At 43.8% G+C, this 19,985-nt stretch overlaps 1 protein-coding gene across 2 annotated transcripts in view; it reads left to right on the top strand.

The window, feature by feature from the left end:
• Sumf1 (sulfatase modifying factor 1) overlaps window positions 1-19,985 on the top strand; it is an 81,961-nt gene that overhangs the window by 18,111 nt on the left and 43,865 nt on the right. For both annotated transcript variants that reach the window (XM_039107827.2, NM_001108639.1), the window contains exons 3-6: window positions 447-521; window positions 16,689-16,771; window positions 18,601-18,723; window positions 19,507-19,621. In XM_039107827.2, the coding sequence (XP_038963755.1) occupies window positions 447-521; window positions 16,689-16,771; window positions 18,601-18,723; window positions 19,507-19,621 (396 nt within the window). The remainder of the gene's footprint in view (window positions 1-446; window positions 522-16,688; window positions 16,772-18,600; window positions 18,724-19,506; window positions 19,622-19,985) is intronic.

Raw genomic sequence — 19,985 nt, 5'->3', positions numbered from 1 at the left:
CTTGTCACCTGTAAACACACAAAGCGTATTAGAGAGTCAGCAAGCACTACCCTTTATTTCTTTTAGGTAGATTTCAGGAGCAGGGCAGGGGACAAACAGCTTGCATGTATAATATCACATATACTAAATAATGTCATTTCTCAGTTATTTATAACTTTGGGAGAAATAGGATTCCTTCCACAGGGTGTTCATCTTCTTAGACTCTTATCTCCTGTAGCCGGCAGTCTTAACATCTAATCAGGTCTCACATGGACACCGTCTCATGAGAGTCTTGAACCTGCTTTAAGAGGAACTTAGATACTTTAAAGTCATTTTGGGAATGCATAGGGAAAACCTGCATTCACTTGGATAGGAAGAATCACCATAGTAGCATTGTGAGGAAAATGGCACCCTGAAAGCCCGTGACTCTGACCTTTTCTGACTTTCTCTTTCTTACTCTCCTGTAGGCTGAGAAGTTTGGAGACTCTTTTGTCTTTGAAGGCATGCTGAGTGAGCCAGTCAAGGCGCAAATTCACCAGGCAGTAAGTCATGTTTGCACGGGCTCTCATTTCTCTGTGGCTCTCAGACACAGAAGTACTACCTCCCTCTCCCTGCTGGTGCCTAGCCACTCTCCCACTGAGGATCACAGGTCGGTGGGCCAGGGTACCTTCTCTGGCTGACACCGTGCAGGCCCAGGAAGATGTCGAGTTTGTGCTCATGCCCTTGAGTGGCACTGTTCTTCAGAGTAGAACTCAGCCCTGTACTTTGTGTTTTACTTGAAGCCATTTTTAGAATGGAGGATAATGGATGCTACAGACTTCTGCTTTCAAAGTCTTGGTCTTGGCAGGGGCTGGTGCGGAGCTAGTTTCAAAAGTATTCAGGAATCTCTGTGCAAACTCAGGTCCGTGGAAGGAGTACTTTTGCTGTGAGTGTTCATAACTGGTCCTTAGAGGAAGGGTGTGCCGTCTTGTATAGAGAGAGCACAAGGGTGTGAACGAAGTCTGTTTCTTTCAGACATGGAAACCATTGACTAGGCTCTGTAAGACTGTGTGTCAGAAAGAACTTGGGATTCGTGGGTCAGGCAGTTTAGTGGGTCTGTAAATGATATTTGCTTGTATATATGTCTCATGGATATGTAAAAACAAGAGAAAGTGAAGTTAGCTGTGACATTGAGAGTTCTCACAGCATAGTGAGCAGAGACTGAAGAGCAGGAGAGTGAGAGACTGAGAGATTGAGAGTGGGCCTGGGGGCCTGCCAGTTCAAAGGAGACAGGGAGGGTGAAGGTAAAGAATTCTCACCTTAATCTTTTATACACATTACCTTTAAAGACGTCATGCCTGGGGACTAGAGAGATAGATCAGTGGTTAAGAACACTGGTTGCTGGTGCTGAGTACTTGAGTTCTAGTCATACACCATCTACAACTTCAGCTCTGGGGGTTCTCATGCCCTCTTCTGGTCCCCACAGGCACTGCATGCTTGTGATGCACAGAGATACAGACAGGCAAACACTCCCACACATAAAATAATAAAATAACAAAAAGTCCTGCCTGAGCTTCATCCTAAAGTGTAGGTTTCACTATGGCCTTTCCAGGGAGTAGCAGCATCAGGAAATGAACCCCCTTTGGCTCCTGCTTTCTCTTTGTGTTCCAACTATTGTAGCCCAGCTTGGAGTAGGGGCCGGAGTACTTACGAGTTGGTCTCAGGTGGTATTCTGCTGAGTCAGGCTGATTTCCCTGCTTGTTTTAGTAAGTGTTTAAAAGATATGACTGAATTCCTTTTGGATTCTAGTTTTTTCATTGCCAGTTAATATTGTCTCTTCTATAATCTGATGCCCCCACCTCCACTGCTCCTTAGTGGTGATGGCCCAGCGGGCATCGAGGGGGTGGCTCCTGTTTTAAGACATGGGGTTCCGGTGAGGGAGCCCAGCTGCGCCTGTTTCTGGCTTTCAGATGGAAGGTACCACGTTTCTGAGGAACCACTAACATGTCAGGCATGAAGGCAGGCGTGGAGCATAGCTAGGCTCCAGAGATGTCGTGTGTGTGTGTGTGTGTGTGTGTGTGTGTGTGTGTGTGTGTGTGCGCTGTAGCTAGGATGAAGAAAACGCCTCTCACCTGGCCGCAGGGTTGGTCTCATGCTTAAATGCTTATACTGGAAAAGCAAACCTTTTAACGTTGTTTTGAGAAGGTTGAGTAAGTAAAGAAGTCTGTTGATCTGGGAGAGCTTTATAGCATTTCCCTGCTGGCCTGACTTACGTCGACTCACTAGAACTTTTGCAACTCCACACTTCTATAAGGTTGGATGTGACCACACCCATGAGATGAAGTTAGGTCACCTTTAAGAAGTGGATGAGACAGTGGTTGATCACCAGGAGTCATAGAACCCTCCCCTTTCATGGATCTTCAGGCTCATTTAAGTTCAGCCGTGTCCCTAACAAATTTCTAGTTTGCTTTGAACATAAAAAAGAGGTGTAGGAACCTTGCTGAAGCTGTAGTAGCTGATAAAAATGAATGTAGTAATTGTGTTTATTTTTATGTGGTTATTTTTAGTGTTATGTTCAGTTTATACTGGTTTACACTAGTGGTATGAATTATCTTGTTTTTTTGGGGGGGATATTTAATAAAACACAAGTACAGAAAGTCACCTAATTTAATGTGTAACTTAGGACATTATCCTAAGGTAGAACACACTTGTCCCCATAACCTAGATCAGGAACTCAGCCTGCCCCCGTAGCCCTCAGTGTGAACCACACTCATCCCACCCAAGTGGGTTCTTTCTTACATTTCATTACAAAACAATCTATTTTATATATTTATTTTTAACTTTTTCCTTTTTCTTTTAGGATGTGTATTTTCATGCCTATCCTATGCAAATTAATTTTTCAGTGTCTTTACCTTTCTTTTTATAAGAAACCACACATGGTGTTCAAGCCTACCATAGTCAGGTTGTAATTTTCTACCTCCTGATGCCCTGGTGAAGGAATATAAGAAAAAGAATGTACGTTTCTTTTACTTAGAAATTTTATTTTTTATTTGGATGTATTAATACATACTTGTGATCTCTGCAATTAGGAAGTTGAGGAAGGAGTATTAGATCAGTGGTAATTTTGGCTACATGTAAATTCAAGACTATCCTTGGTTGCATAAAACCCCACCTTAAACAAACAAACAGACAAACAGAATACAACTCAAAACAAAGTCTCCTTTAAGGATAGTGATATTTTCTAGGGAGTTGTAAGGAAGAGTGTGTCCTCACTGAGTGTCCTGTGGTAATATTGTCTTGTGTAATTTGCTCAGTTCACAGCTAGAAACAGCAAGTGATACAATCTCTGTTGCTTTATTGGATTTCACAGTTTTATGTGTATTCATTTGTGCATATATGCATTTAGTTCTATATAACTTTGATGGAACCATAGATATATGAAACTCATATTTTCATGGATTTAAACATGTTATGGATTTCATTCTCTTGGAATCATGATCTTTTCTGAAAGCCACACACATTGCTATTTTTGAGCACAGGATGATGCCTTTTCTTTTTCTTTCTTTTTTTTTTTTTTAAGACTTATTTTACTATATGAGTACACTGTAGCTGTCTTCAGACACACCAGAAGAGGGAATCAGATCTCATTTCAGATGGTTGTGAGTCACCATATGGTTGCTGGGAATTGAACTCAGGACCTCTGGAAGAACAGTCAGTCTGTTAACCGCTGAGCCATCTCTCTAGCCCAGGATGATTCCTTTTCAAGTTCCTGTAGGTCCTGTTATGTTCCCTCCTCCTGCTTTAAACAGTTGCATTGAGATGTAGTTTATGTATTGTACAATTCATATACTTTTCACGTATATGATTCGGTGTTGGTTTGGTAGATTTTTAGAGTTGTGTAACCACTCCACAGGACAATTTTCAGTTGTTTTCATGGGTCCATAAAGGAACTTGGTTCTTATTTGTAAGTCATTCCTCACTCTTGTTCTGGGTCTTTTTAAACTGAGCCTAGGCATCCTTTGTGGCTTCTTCACTCTTTCTGGTGGTAACATCTGCTCCGACTGCAGACAAGTGTTCCCTTTTGCTGTAAGAAGCTGTGGCTTCTGCATTAGTTTCTTTTTTGTGGCTGTGATAGAGTGTCTAAACAAAAAGCAGGGGGTGGGGGGGCTTTATTTTGGTCTAAAGTTTTAGAGGGAAGAATCCATTATGGCATGGCGACAGGAGCAGGACACTGGCTTATTGCACTGCATCTGCACTCAGGAAAATAAGTGGGACCAGGCTAAAAACCTCAAAGTCTTCCCTGTGACCAGGGCACTGTTTGCACTTCTTCCAGCAAGCCTCACCTTTCGAAGGTTCAGTAGCCTCCCAAGCCGCTGGGGACCACGGGTTCAAACACATGAGGCCAGAAGAATGCTCTCTGTTCAAATCACAGCTCTTCTTAGTGCAGGAGTGTTTCTGGGTCTCTCCGCAGGGCCTCTTCTGTGGGCAGAGCTTAGAGAAGATCTGCCACAGTTTCAGGTTGATGCTTCCATTTCTGGACTTTTAATTTAGCCCATTCTGTATCCCATGCCTCCCCCCCCCCCCGCTTTTATTTTTGCTCCAAGAATGCCATTTCCTAGGACAGGCAGAGGTGAACAGCCTGCAGCTACTCAGAACATCACCCAAGATCACACACGTCAGTGCCAACATCAGTCTGATGATTCCTGAGAGAGAACAGTTTAAAGAAAACTCACACCCTCACTTGTGGTTTCTTCTCCCCTAGCTCTAAAATACTTTTTTTATTATTATCATCGAAGCCCAGGGTCCACTGCATAGAGTGAGTTCTGTTTTTTAACTCCTAAAAGTAAAGTTTGTGTTCGGTGTCTTCCTATAGATGACGCTTAGCCTCTGCTAGGTGCTCCAGGAAGTGGCCATGAACACATGACTGCTTCATTCCTGCTTGTCTCTAGCAGAACACACTTTTTAACTCTCAGGTCAGTTTTGCTGGAGAGGAAATATTTGGTTCTCATTTGTTTTTCTTGAGCGTCTCATATACTTTACTTGTTTTTCTTTTGGAATAAAGTGGTCCTGTTGCAGTCATAACCTTTTACTTCCTTTGAAGCTGCCTATTGTTTTTGCCTGAGCACTCAAGTGTGGTGTTTGCACTTTAAGTATGTCTTGGTCATGGGGGGGAGGGGCAGTATTCTCAGACACAGGTTCACTTTTTCAATCTGTATTTTCAGGATTGTGGTTCAAATATAAGAACATTTTTGTTGTTTCCATCACTTTATTCTTTTATTTACTTTATATCCTGATCACTGACCCTCTCTCTTTTCAGTCCCTCCTCATACAACTCTTCTCCCTCCCCCATCCCTTCCTCCCCTGCATCTCTGAAAAGGATGAGGTTTTCTCTGTGGTACCAACCCACACTGTTACCTCAAGTCACTGCCGGACTAGATATAGCCTCTCCCACTGAGGTCAGGCAAGACAGCCTAGTTAGGGGAACAGGATCCACAGGCAGGCCACGGAATCAGGGCAGCCCCTGCTCAAGTTTTTGGGGGACTCACATGGAGACCAACCTGCATGGCTGCTATGTAAATGGGGAGAGCCTAGGTGTAGCCTTTGTATGTTGTTTGGATGGTGGTTCAGTCTTTGGGAACACCCAATGGTTCAGATTAGTTGACTCTGTTGATCTTCTTGTGGAGTTCCTATTCAGTCTAGGTCCCTCTATCCTTTCCCCAACTTTTCTACAAGACTTTCTGAGCTCTGTCTGATGTTGGGCTTGGGTCTCTGCATCTGTTTCAGTCAGCTGCTGGGTGGAGCTTCTCAGGGAACACTTATGCTAGGCTCCTGTCTGCAAGCATAACATAGTACCACTAGTAGTGTCAGGGATTGGTGCTTGCCCATGGGATGGGTTTCAAGTTGGGCCATTCCCTCAGTCTCTACATCTTTGTCTCTGCACTTCTTGAAGGCAGGACAAATTTTGGTTCAAAGGCTTTAGGGCAAATTTGTACAACCACTCTGAAAATCAATTTTGTGGTTTCTCAGAAAATTGGGAATAGTTCTACCTCAAGACCCAACTATACTACTCATAGGTATATACCCAAAAGATGCTCCACAATATCCCAAGGACACTGGTGCTACTATGTTCATAGCAGCTTTATTCATAATAGCCAGGTACTGAAAATAACCCAGATGTCCCTCAGCTGAAGGGGTTGAGAAGAAAATGTGGTTCGTTTATACAACAGAATACTATTCAGCTGTTAAAAAAAAAAAAGATATCATGAAGTTTGCAGGAACTAGAAGGAACTAGATGAAGTTTGATGGAACTAGAAAATATCATCCTGAGTGAGGTAATCTAGACCCAAAAGACATGAATGCATGGTATGTACTCACCGTAAGGGGATATTAGCCATAAAATACAGAATACTCAGGATACAATCCACAGACCCAGAGAAGCTAAATAACAAGGAGGGCCCAAGGGAGCATGCTTGAGTCTCACTGAGAAGGGGAAATAAAATTGTCATTGGAGTTGGATGGAGGAGAGGAACTGGATGGGAGAGGGGAAGGGGAGGGGAACCGGCCTGTGTGGGAATGAGATATAGGGAGAGCAGGAATGGGTTGGAGGGTTGGGGACTTTGAATAGAAATTGGCTTGGGGGAGCGGCATCTATAGGAAGTGCCAGACACTTGGGATGGGGTAACTCCAGAGAGTATATGAGGGTGCCTTTAAGTGAGGATTCTAGCCCTGGGGGACATGGAGCCTTAAGTGGCCACCTTCCATAGCCAGGCAGGGCTCCCAAGGAAGGGATAAGGACACCAACTCACCCACAAACCCCTCCATCAAAAATTTTTTGGTTTTTTTGCTGTGGTGTTTTTTATGCCTTTGCTGCCCTCTTGGAGCCTAATTCGTAAGCTTTTGTGGGTAGAGGTCAAACCTAGAGTCTTATACATGGATAAACAAGCACTGAGCCCACTGTACTGCAGAGGTCTCCATCCTGACTGTGCATTACTTATTCCTTGAATTACCTCTGTCTTTCTTTTCCCTTAAGTTAAAAGTTGCATTCATTTTGTCTTTTGGGTTTCAGAAGTAATATTGGTAAAATGAATTTTTTCTTTAATTTCTACTACTTTATTGACTTTGGCACATATGTGTGTTTATGTATTATAATTTAGACTTTTGCCTATAATTTTATGACTATTTACCTCATTTTGCAACAGTGTGTTGTGGTGTGTGTGCATGTGTATAGGTGTGGGGCACACTATTATTCTGTATTATCCCATGTTTAGATGTGGTTGTACTAGAAGGTTAGTTTCAACATGGTAATGTGGAGAAGTGGTAGACTTTAAGTAGACTATTAAGATACACTTTAACTTTTAATATTAGGAGGGAGTTAGGTCACTGGAGACACAGTCTACCAAAGGCATTGCTGATCTTATAAGCGTTGTTATGGGGTAGGCCTGGGCTGGAGAGATGGCCCACTTGCTTGTCTGAGAACGTGAAGTCATGAATTTCATCCCCAGACCCCATATGAAAAAGCTGGGGAACTGGGCAGAAGGATTCTTGGTGCTTGCTGGCCAGCCTGTCTAGCTGTTGGTAAGCCCCAGGGCAGTTAGAATGGGGAAGACACTTGACCTCTGGCCTCTACATCTACATTCATGAATGAATGATTAGCTGTGTAAGCATCCTTTTTTTTTTTTCCTTTTTTATTTGTGATGATAGGGCATGCCCTTTCTATATGGTAGACACTGAGCTGTTCTCCCAATCCAAACTAGTTTTCTTTAAACGTTACCCAGCATCCTGTATTTTGTTGTAACACTGGGGAAAGCATGCATACATCTTGCATTGATCTATGTCCTGTTTCTTCATCTGTTTTTCCTCATAGTAACTGTGTTGGACTTGAACACGAATCATTTCTGTTGCTCATTATCAACATTTTTCAAGTTTTAGAAGGAGGTATATCTAGAGGAGCTTCATAACTTTGCTCACTCTGATCCTTCTCGCCCTTTCTGCCTTGTGTTACTCTGCGTTGGTGAGGTGGTTTCTGCTTGGCTGGAGATTCTGGGCTGGAAGGGAACCATGGTGGGTCAGTGTCAGGCATTTGTGGGATGAGTCCCAGCACTTTCACACTCTATGGTGGGCTCCTTGCACTCTCAGGCGCCTACAGTTCTTTCCAGTTTTACTTGATTTTCTCAAATTGTTTCTCTATGCTTACCAGAAATGCTTGTCAGTTGTTTTGAGGAATTTTCCACAGTTTTTGATTCTGGAAAGTCTGTGTGGGAAAGACTATATCAGCGGACCCTTGCTGGTGAGGAGAAGCTGGTCTTAGGAGCAGTTCAGGTAGAGCACTTGGCAGAGGGGCTGCCGTGGCCACCTGCTCTGACTGCCCACCGTCGTCTCTGAGGTCTGATATCAGCAGAGCTTCCTCTGGGAGCTTCATGAACACCATCCTTCTCCCTCATTCCAGGGTGATGTGCTTCCTGTGTATCAGGTGTTCTGTGGCTTCTGGTGCCTTCTGTGCCGCTCACTTGCTGTTGTAAGGGCTCCTGTGGTATTTCACGAATGTTTGCCTTACTAGGGTTCATTTCAGAGGGTGGGGCGAATGCGTTGGAGTGTTATTGGTTATTTGTTGTTTTGTCTCATTTGAGACAGGATTTTTCTGTGTTGCCCGAGCTGTCCTGGCAGTCACTCTGTAGACCAGGCTGCAATCTCGGATGCACCTGGCTCTGCCTTCCACGTGCTGGGATTAAAGGTGTGCACCATCATGCCTGACTTTGCATTGTGTTGTTTACTACTGTGTCCCAGTACAGTGACTGCCACTTAATACACAGTTAATATGTATCTGGCAGAATGAAAGCTTATTATTCAGGTGTTGTGTTAGAGCATTTAGTTCTTGGAAGGGCAGGCTCAGACCTGGTATGACCTGTTTATCTCTCAGGCTGCAAAGTCAGCTCTCCTTTGGTTTGAGTTGCTGGTTTGGTGATCAGGGCTGAGGTGGGTCCAGAATTATTTGGAACGAGCAGTTGAGGGCTAGATGATTGGAGACGATAAAGTGCTTCTTTCACCTGTACTGAAAAGAGTACTTGTCTGCTTGACTCAGGACTCAGTGTGTGGCATGAGCTCAGGAAGCAAACTGTGATAACCCTGGAACGGGAGAACTCATGTAATAGGATAACAGGGCACAGTTGCTCTCCTCCAACCTGGTTAAGGGACCTGATAGGATAAGGGTGCGTGAAGTCAGTGTGTGTGTGTTGGGGGGGTGGGGGATGTAGGTGGCGGGGGTGGAGAGGAGTGGTACCCGTTTAAAGTGCACTTGCATTTATTTTCAAGGCATAGGTCCTTTAAGGCACAACTTGGATCAAGGAAAACAATGAGTATAATGACCTCAGTCCCCCAATCAAATGTTAGTCTTTATATCATCAACTTAGAGAAACAAGGTAGATGACAGAATAAAAATCCATGCCTAGGGATACCTGACTTTAAGAAGCCCATATGTACTGTGAATGGAGTTGGCTTTTGAAACCTCAAAGCCTGCTTCCTTCTCCAAGGTCTTCCCACCAGGCCACACCTCCTCTTTTTTTCTAAATAGTTCCACAAACCAGGGACCAAACCTTCAAGTATATCAAATATAAGTGGTTTAGTCTATTTGCTGGATGTGCATGTGACACAGACTTTCGCTGAGTACTGTCACGTTGTTTAAAGATGGGTCATCTTCTCACCAATTTGCACCCTCTGTCAAAGTTCAAGTTTTTTTTTAAGTACTTTTTTTTCTTATTTCTTTTAAGCAATCACCCAAATCAGTACCACTCCCTGTGTCTGTCTACATCTCAACTGAAAATGAGTAAAATCAGCCGAGTGTAAGCTACCGTCAGATGCATGTATTCCTCGAGCCATTCTTGCAGATTGCCTATAATGCCCCACCATGCCAGGGTTTCAGTTCTTCCTGCGAAGACCTGAAATGCGATGTGTGCCATTGTCAGTATAATGTTCCAATGTGGGGAATTTCAGTAAGAACTGAAGCAAACAGGTTTTAGTTTCACCCTGTATTTCATAAATATTTGTGTCCTGTTTGAAAGGGCAAGTATTGTTCTCTTGCATGCAGTCTATGAAGTCATTGAGGTACCTGACTTAGGATCCAATCAGAAGTCATTCGTCTGACCTACCTACCCTCCTCTTGTGATGATGGCTTTGTTTCCACCATTGTAAGAGCCTCGTTCTGATGTTCAGCATGTGTACAAATAGCTGAAGCCAGAGGCGTTTCAGTCACTATGATCTCCGTGCCATTCGCTTCTTCCAGTTGTTAGATTTGCCTTCAGTTTTATTTATACTTTGTGAATTTGAATAGGTCTTCAATTGCTCATTGTTCCCTGGTGCCAGTTGAAATATTCTCCTTGTCTGTTTTGTAAGGATAGCTGTCATGTTTATACTGCATTTCAAGAAACCTCTGTCTTTTTAATCTGCTCCTCTAATTGCATTTAGTTTTTGAGAAAGCAGTTGTAAAATTGTGAACTTGACATCTTTAGACTTGAATATGCATAATTACACAGTATTGTGCCTTCCCTGTGGATTTTATTCTGGGCTGTGTGTGCATAAGAAGTGTCGCTTACCACCCTTGGCAAGAATAAGGGTACTTTTGCTGTCTCTCCCTTTCCCATTTTTTTCACATTCTTACTACAATTCTGGCAATGCTGTATGAGAAAGGTGGAGCCCATGCCTTTGCTCTCTCAAGGGGGCATGAGACTCACCTGGGCTCTGTTTACATTGCCATTGGTCGCTGGCAGGCTGGCACAGCTGTTTGGACTTAAACCCAAGGCAGTTGCTATGGAAATGGTTGAGTAGAAATGGGTCATGTTTAAAGTCCTTTCCCTCAAATATAAAGCAGTGCTATAACTTCAGGTTATCTTGGTTGAGCAGCAAACGTGTAGGTGGTCAACTACAGCCAACAGACTTTCTCGTTTTAGGGCAATGTGGTTTCTATGTTTTTATGCCAGCCTGTTCAACATTGCAGCTTGTACTCAGTAACAAAACACCCAGTAAAGACCAATGTTAGGGGCACATTTGTACTGTGATTCTGGATAACTCTCTAAGTGTTTTTGTTCATAAAAGTTGTTTTACTTCATAAAGGTTCCTACAGATGGTAGAATAGCTTTATTTTCAAGACAGAGCCAGAAGTTCAAGGAAGAGTTTTTAAAAACATTAAATTAATAACCCTGACTTTTGGGACTGGAGACTGGGTCTGCTGGTTAAGAGCATTGGTTTGTCTTCCAGAGGACACGGAATCCCAGCACCCACATGTAAGCTTACAACTGTCTGTAACACCAGTGTCAGGGATCCGATGTCCTCTTCTGGCCTCCACAGACACACATGTGGTGCACAGACTATATACACATTTTAAAAAAATCTTAAAAAAAGAATACAACTGACCTTTGCAAGAAGACGGTATCTGGTGACATTGGATGGCGTACGCCATGAATTTAGTCAGAAAACATTCTTACTTGTCCAGATCGAGTCGGCCAGGATAAACAAGGCCGTGTCTGATCTCATCACCGTTATTATGGGGTGACTTTAACTTCTTGGGTCATTTGGGGACTTTGTGCATCTGAGCATCACAGTGATGACCACAGTCAGTCTCACACACTGCACTGCATGTAATTCCTGTCCTTATGTGCGCTGTGACGTTGTCTAGTTGGAAGGGCATCTTCCTGCTCGCCTCCTCCACAGTGCGTCTTGCTGTGGAGAAATCGGCTGCCTTGTGTGTAGGTGGTGATGAAGCAAGACTGTGAAGAAAGACTGCCATTACGTGCTCTTCTTGGGAATACCTTGATATGACACATGCTGTTCCTTGACTTATCCCCCTTGGGCACCTCCTACAGCCTGCCCATATTCTGGAAGGGTGATCTGATGGGTGGATGAGGCACAGACTGACTGAAGAGCTGTTGTTGGTAGGTTTTCACTGATTGGAATATGTGTTCTATGAGGCTTTATAACGATTTTGTAACATGCAGTAATATGAATAACTGATAGGAAGACTGGTAATGTAAACGGATTATTCTGACTCCTTATCCAAATGCTTTGATGTATTTTGTTATATAATCCTTGTGACCACCCTAGGAAGCACAGAAATTTTGAAAAGAACTTTTTAATTGATTATTTTGTGAGTTTCACATCATGCACCCCTATCTCTCTCATCTCCCAGTCCCTATATATCTGTCCTCCACAGCCCTTGCAACCTCCCCGTCAAAAGAAAACAAAAATTAAAAATTAAAAGTTAAAAGCCAAAAAACCAAAAATACTCCCAACCCCCCAAAAAAATCTCACCGTGGAAGCTGTGGTATGTTATGCTGTGTCACACATTATACAGTTTTGCCCAAACAGCTTTACTTGCAAATGTTCACTGCAATGAGTCATTGGTCTGGTTCAAGGTCTCTGGCCTCTGCTACACCATCAATGGTGGATCCTCACCTAGACTCATCTTGGATTTCCTGTTGCCCTGCATCATGGAGATCCTGTACCTTTGGTTCTGTAGGACTGGCCCCTTCACACACTCTAGCAGCTCTCAGATAGGATAGGTTGGGGTGGACAACTCAAAGCTCTGGATTTGGGCCTATGTGGTCAGCCTGCCAGTTCTCCAGTGCCCAAGCCACTGGGGCCAGTGCTCTTGGGCTGCCTAGGTGAGTGGCTAGACAGCTGGTATGGGGTGAACACAGGGAGTTTTTATGTCCGCTTCACAAACTGGGGCCTGGAGAGTTTAGAGAACCTAAGATCGTATGTCTTGTAGCAGGTCAGATGCTTCTATTGCTGTGCCAATGTGAAGTTTGTGTTAACATTTAAAATGACTAATGTTTTTCCTGATTGTCACTATAGCAGAAGATTGGCTCTTTGCCGGAACACCAATGTTTACATTCATTTGTCGTATGCCACAGCTGAGATATAACTGGGGCCTAGTAGGTAGAGGTCAGAAATGCTGCTACACATTTACCTTATGACACACTGGGGGCCCTAACCAAGACACAATTACATGGCCTAGGAATGTGCAGAGTGCTAAGGCTGATAAAACCTGGTTCGTGGAGCTCGTTTGACTCTCTCAGTTCTTCACCCTTGTTAAGTGTGTTATAGTCTCAGGGCTCTTTTTATTACTTCTAGCTATACTAACATATATTACTGTACAAATATTTTATTAGAAACAAAGTTAGATCTACACTCTATAGGTTACATTTATAACAGTACATGATATATTTCCATGTTAAAGTAAGTTTTGATAACCACCTGTAGGACAGCTGGGTAATTTTGTAATTCTTATTTAGCAGCTGCATTCTTGTAGTCTACACATATCCTTGCATTTCTTGCTTGTGTTCTGTAGTGTACATATGTCTTTGCATTCAGATCTTGATATTTTGAACTAAACAGGAGTCTGTGGTCTTGGTCCCAGTGCCCTCACCCTGTATGATGAGTTCTTTTGTTTCTCAGGAGATGAGAGAGAAACTGATCCTAGTGTAGCTCCATGACCTTAAAACTTGTCAACCAGTGGTTTGTTCTGGGTGGCATGCTAGAGTTAATGTTACATTGCAGAGAGGAAAAATGTGAAAAGCAGAGAAAGAATGGGAAGGGAAGTCAGGAGCCTTGGCCTGATGTGTGTGAGGAGGTACTGGGTACATTTTGGAGACATTTTAGAAAGAAAATGAGGTGACTAGGTTTACACCTTGTACTTTATTTTTGAATGAAAGAATTATTATTATGTAAAATAAATTTAAAAACCATCGATATACCATCTTAAACACACCCTGGTAATTTCTGGTCCAGTAGTAGGTATTTTCTTCCACATTAGAGACCTCCACCTGGTAAAGCCGGACCCTTGGTTAAACTGCAGAAAAGAACTTTAGGATGAGCCAGAGTGGAGTTAGTGAGCTCATTACGTACTTAGACAGTAAGTCATCTGGGAAAGGGCAGTAGACAACACCAAGACATGGGTGTTGGACAGTTACGCTTGGCTCTACTCTGGGTGTGTATGGTCCTGTGACTTTCTAAGTTACATTCCACAGCAGAGTTGTAACAAAGTTTAAAGAATGAGCAAAACTCAAAATTGGAGCAAAAATGTATGAATTGGTTTACTTATTTTTCTTAAAGACTTTTCTTTAAAGCCATAAGGTAGTTTTACCAGGTTCGACGTAGAGATGAGAAAGGGCTGAGAATGTGGTAAGACTAAAGCTTGCAGTGCTCTGGCCCAGGCAGGCAGAGGTCATTTGTAACGTTAGCGTCTTTGTTTGCCGTGTCTTTAGCACCTCCATTGCCCCTAGAGGCAGTCTGGGCAATACCAGTTGTGGGCTTTTTGTTTGTTTTCTGTTTTTGACTCAGCAAGAAAGGCAAAGTAAATTTCAAGGCAAGGGATGCTTCTTTTCTCTGTCATATCTTTTTATTTCTTCCTGGTGTTCTATCTTGCCTCAATGGGACTTGGCAGTTGAATTCAAGGAAACATTAGGGATAGTGAAAGGCCCGACAGGCCACTGCTGCTGTAGCCCTCGAGTCTTCTCTGGAGAGATCAACTCTACGGATATTCTCCACGGAAGCAGGGTTGTGGAGTTAGAGGAGCGTCCTCCTAACCTGGCATTTGTTGTCTCTTCTAAAGGCGGGCGTGTGGATAACTACAGCCTTTCACAATGTAGAGTGGTGAGGAGAGATGGGCAACGCCCAAAGCTACAAGCTCTTTGAAGAAGATTCAAACTGCTGTTTATTACAGCTCCAGACTAGAAATGTCCTAATGTGCATTAGTGGGCAGAATGGACACAAACAGATTGTGTGTTTGTTTTCATTGCTAAAGGTGGAAGAAATATTCAAAATACGAAATGTCATGAGAAAAAAGAACAAAGGCATTCTAGTATCTACCATCCAGATTTAATATATTTTCCTTTTTTAATTTAAGAGTTAGAACCTTCCATCAGTAGTATTTTGTTCTGAGAGTGGAGTTGGGCAGGTTGAGTCATGTGATTATTTGCCTGAAATCCAGAACTTTCTGAACCTGAGCTTTCTGTGCACATCTTCCCCTGACACTGAGCAAGTTACCTGTCATTGCCACCTAATAGAACAAACCTAGACAAGCCGTAGATGAAGGGCATGTTCAGCTCCTGCGTGCTGAAGCGCAAGCTGCCTTTTCTGTCGAAGTGTTTAAACCAAATGTCTTTTTCCATCAGGTTGTTGGGGAGATATCTTAAATGTTTTGATTGTGTTAATGTGGGAAAAAAAATGGATGAGGGTGGTCTTGGTGTTCGCAGTGACAGCTGTCACTGTTAGCAGGGACATAGTCCCTGTCACTTCCTCCCCACCAGCTCTCAAGGATGCAGTGTGTTGAGAATACAGTTGGCATGAGTCCAAACTTGAGTCCGCTCTAGTCTGTGTTAGAAGAATCATTCCCAAGTTTCTGTTTTTTCAGAATTAGCCACAATGATTGATTTTTGTGGCTCACCTTGTGACTGCTTGTCATAGGGCCATGGCCAGTGAGGAAACTGGTTCCCAGTGAGGAGTCTGGTGCCCAGTGAGGAGTTTGGTTCCCTTTCTCCACTGCCTGCTCAGTCGTTACCCTGAGTTGCTAAGGGCAGAGCCTCCATTAAGTCCTTTATGTTTTAATTCTTCACTGTAATGGATGCTGCTGACTATCTGCAAGCGAGCGAGCAGGCCTGGAGCGGGTTATACTGTGAGCAGCAGAGCTGCAGTGCAGAACTACTTTTGACTGGCATCAAAGCTTTAGGTGCTAACCAGTCACTGTGCAGGGTTCCCTCCTCACACTCATTACTCTGGTGAGCATGATCAACAGAACTCCCGGAAATTGGCCAAGGTTTTCCTAACAGTTTCCTGAGTCTTTCACAGTCTTACCTGATGCCTTAGGGTTTTACTGCTATGAACAGACACCATGACCAAGGCAAGTCTTATAAGGACATTTAATTGGGGCTGGCTTACAGGTTCATAGGTTCAGTGCCTTATCATCAAGACGGGGACATGGCAGTGTCCAGGCAGGCATGGTGCAGGGAGAGCTGAGAGTTCTACATCTTCATCTGAAGGCTGCTAGCAGAATACTGGGTTCCAGGCAGCCGGGATGAGGGTCCTAAGCCCACTCTCATAGTGACACACCTACTCCAACAAGGCCACACCTCCTAATAGTGCCACTCCCTGGACCAAGCATATGCAAATTATCACACCTGATTTGGCCCCCTACTTTCTGAAGTTGAGGCTGGATTGAGATCCTATTTCACAGAGGAAGGTCTGTCAGACATTATGAATTTATGCAGCTAATGTCGGGTGCAGATTGAACCATGATCTTTTAAACCTGGTTTCTTGTTTCTCTTCTGCATTCCGCTTGATCTCTGGCTCCTTTGGATAACCTTCAGCTTCATGTTAAATGTGAAGATGAACTATTTTCCTATCTTTTAAGATGGATACATACCTCACTTCCTCTCTCCACTTGTCATGGATTATAGAGGAGTAATGGGCAAGACAGCCTTAGGAAATCCCTGTAGCTATGTAGCACTTAAATAGACTTGCATCTGTTTAGTCACTTGTATGAGTTAAGAGTTTTTTGTTTGAATATGTGGTTGCATGTAAGTCTGTGATCCTGACATTCTGTAAAGGCATATGTTTTGGAACTCAAATAGACCTCATGGCCCTGTGTGAGATTTTTATTTATTGTTTTGGCCGTGTGTATGCGTCCAGTGTATCTCTGGAGTCACAGTAGCTGACAGGAGCCTATTTTTGGTTGCTTTGAGGTTGCAGCTGCTCCATGGTGGTTACCTGTCAAGGGCGCTGATTGGAGACACCCAGAGGGCCCAGACTCCACTATTCTGCACAGGTGAGTTTGAAATATAAATACATAAAATAACCAATAATAAAAAAAGAAAGTGTCTGTGCTCATGCAGAACTCTGCAGCTATCTTCATATGTAAAATGAATGGCAAGTGTAACCAACCAGTCTTGGAAGGCAAGGGATGATGGGAAAAATGTATATGAAGTTCTAGTCACAGTGTCTACTCACAGAAGACTTTGAATAAACAGACTCTTTCCTGCTTCATTCGGCTTGTCAACGTTCCTCCTCACAGACTTCCGTCCTTTGTACAGACTATCACAAATGTCATGACACGTTTACTCATAACAGTCTATCCATGAATGAGTCTTTATGTGGAAGAAGACTGTCTCCCTTATGGATAAGTAGTTGTGTCCTGTCAGGTGGCCTTGGGTATAGTATTCTTGTGTTTTTTTTAGACAGGACATACTTAGAAGTCACAATCTGACTAAAACAAAAAACAAAACAAAAACCAGAGCAGCAAGTTGGTCAGCAGGTCTCTAGGGTGGTAAAGAGGTAATTATCTTAAGCAAAAATAGAGATGCATGCTAAACCCTGGGGATGAAGGGGAATTTCAATTATGACCTGGCTTCCAACAGCTGGGGAGCTGCTCTTCTAACCCCATTCTTCAGACGGTGTTTCAGGCCCTTGTTTTTCACCACATTCAAGGTTATTGCCCTGAAAATCAGGGCGTGGACTTCAGCTCTACCCTTGGTAGGTTCAAAACTTTTCACGGTCTAAGCTGGCTTCTTTTGTGCTAGAAGTAGACAGTGAGGTCAAAAGTTGTAGGATTCTTGAGGACCTGGGGTGAACTGGGTCTCTAGCTTCCAATTCATACCTTCTTTCCCAGATTCAAAGTTGATTGTCAAGCTAGTAGAAGGAAAACCCAAATGAGACTGTACGTTCAGTTTGAGGTGCTAAGACTTGAACCCACAGCCATCTGTTCTGCTACTGGGCTGCAACCCCAAACTGGAATGTACTTTTAAACTTATGCACTAGACTCGGAGCTACTCAGGAACATTTGTTGAGTGAATTAATGAAAGTCCTGTAGGAATTTGGAGATTCATGAAGAGTTAGGTGGGCCAGTCTAGTTTACCTAAAAACGAGTGGTGATTTCAGCTCCAGGCACTCCCTCCATCTTCTCAGGAAGGGCTGATGTGGGATCTGCTGGTGTGAGGCAGATGGTGCTGGCTGACCCTCAGTAGGATAGCAGAAACATGCAAAGTTAAAAGCTAGGTGTCTGGAAACAGTCTAAGAGTTGGGCATGTAGAATGTCTTTTAGGGACCCGCAGATGTGTAAGGGAGTGGATACCAAAACTACAATGTAAGCCCAACAAAATTCTGGCCCACTTCGCATGGAGCTCTGAGGAATGTACAGACTATAAGCTGAGACTCTGTGGGCATTATGTCCCTGCCGTGATAGTCACTGGAGACTCTACGGTGCCCCTAACCATTCTGCAAAATTCAGAGGGAGCCAGAAGCGTCTGCTGACCCTCAGCAGCCGAGCCGATTGCGGTCAGAGCTTCACTGTGTCTGTCAACCCTGTGGAATCTGACTGTGGGCATCCAAGGCTGCAAATTGAAGAGACACATGAGTGCAGAAACGCTGTGACCCATTTGGGCATCTAAGACTTCAGGACTCCCCACTGGAGATGACAGGTGTGTCACAGCTAGGCTTCCAAATCATGACCAGATGGCAGGTGATTGTGGTCACTTTCTGAATCTACCTCCTGCTTTCCGTTGAGGCCAGTGTCTTTTTTTTTTTTTTTTTTTTAACTTTTTTCTTTGTTTTATTAGAATCCAATTCTTGCTTTTGTTAACTGCACTTGCTCCTCTCTAGGTCAAATCATCCAGTCCTCCATGTCTCCTGGAATGACGCCGTTGCCTACTGCGCATGGGCGGGGAAGAGGCTGCCCACGGAGGCAGAGTGGGAGTACAGCTGCAGAGGAGGCCTGCAGAACAGGTACTCACACCAGAAGGCCTTGCCTTATCCAGCAATGTGTTGACATTCTCTTCCACCCTTTCTTCCTTTGCTCCCCCTTCCCTCTTCTCTTTACCTCTCTGGAACTTGCTGTGGTCATGACGTTGATTAATAACATCTGGCTTTTCTTCTTCCTTGTGAGGTGATTTGGTGCACCTAGTGGGTGAATCGTGAACTCTTTACAGTTCCTAAAGCCAGGTATGGGGCCAAATGGACTCCATAGCCCCAGAGTGAGCCCTGGCCGTGCACCCTCCCCTGTGTATCCCTCCTCAGGGCTGCTTGGCAGGTTGCCCTGCTTTTAGCATTTTCTTATTTTAGCTGTCCTCTGAAGCCATGGCATTCTCTGCTTCTACAGCCACAAGACAGAAAACTCATGTTTGGGTCACATCTTCTAGGAAAAGCTCCTTAAAATAGACAGGGCTTAAAAAAAAGTGTGGTGTACTGAGCCTAATCATGCTACCATATAAGTCCAGAATGATGCCTCGTTCCTCAGATTTCTAGAAGGCTTCTTCCAGTCATATCATTTATTCCAGGCCTTCTCAGTGGTGAGGAGAGACTGAAGTTGTTGTACACTTGACATGAGTTGTTATAAGAAAAATTTTAAAACTCCCAATTACAAGTTATGTTTAGGAGTGAGTGCATTTTTTAAAAAAAACAGCTCACCCAGGACAAATGTGCATTGTTGATCTCTCCCACTGCATCCTTTCTCTTGACTGCAGTCCAGGAGCCTGTGTGCCATGCTGATGCCCATGTCTCTCCTCACAGGCTTTTCCCCTGGGGCAACAAACTGCAGCCCAAAGGACAGCATTATGCCAACATTTGGCAGGGCGAGTTTCCTGTGACCAACACTGGCGAGGATGGCTTCCAAGGAACTGCCCCCGTGAGTAAGCAGGCTTCTAGAGCAGGGCTGTGTCCCTGGGAGCTGAGTGAGGCATTGGTACTGGGGTGAAAGATCCACGTCCGCCATACTTGCCTGTGACACCAACAATCTAGAGGTTGAGGCAGGAGGATCAGAACTTCGGCTTGGCTACACAGTGAGTTCTAGGCTAGCTTGAGTTACAGGAAACCCCCTCTTAAGAACACAATCTTAAAAAACAAAGCAAAACCACAAACCAACTTCCCCCACCCCCACCAAAAAAAAAAAAAAAGCTTCAAGAAAGGCATCGTTTGCTCTCTGGCAGACACTGTTCTCCATACATTACCCACCCTCCAGAATGGCAAATGCTGGAAGTCATGAAATGTCT

Source organism: Rattus norvegicus, chromosome 4 (assembly GCF_036323735.1).
Source record: "Rattus norvegicus strain BN/NHsdMcwi chromosome 4, GRCr8, whole genome shotgun sequence".
Classification (NCBI taxonomy): domain Eukaryota; kingdom Metazoa; phylum Chordata; class Mammalia; order Rodentia; family Muridae; genus Rattus; species Rattus norvegicus.
Note: the sequence above shows the minus strand (reverse complement) of the source record. Positions and strands in the feature narration are given on the sequence as shown.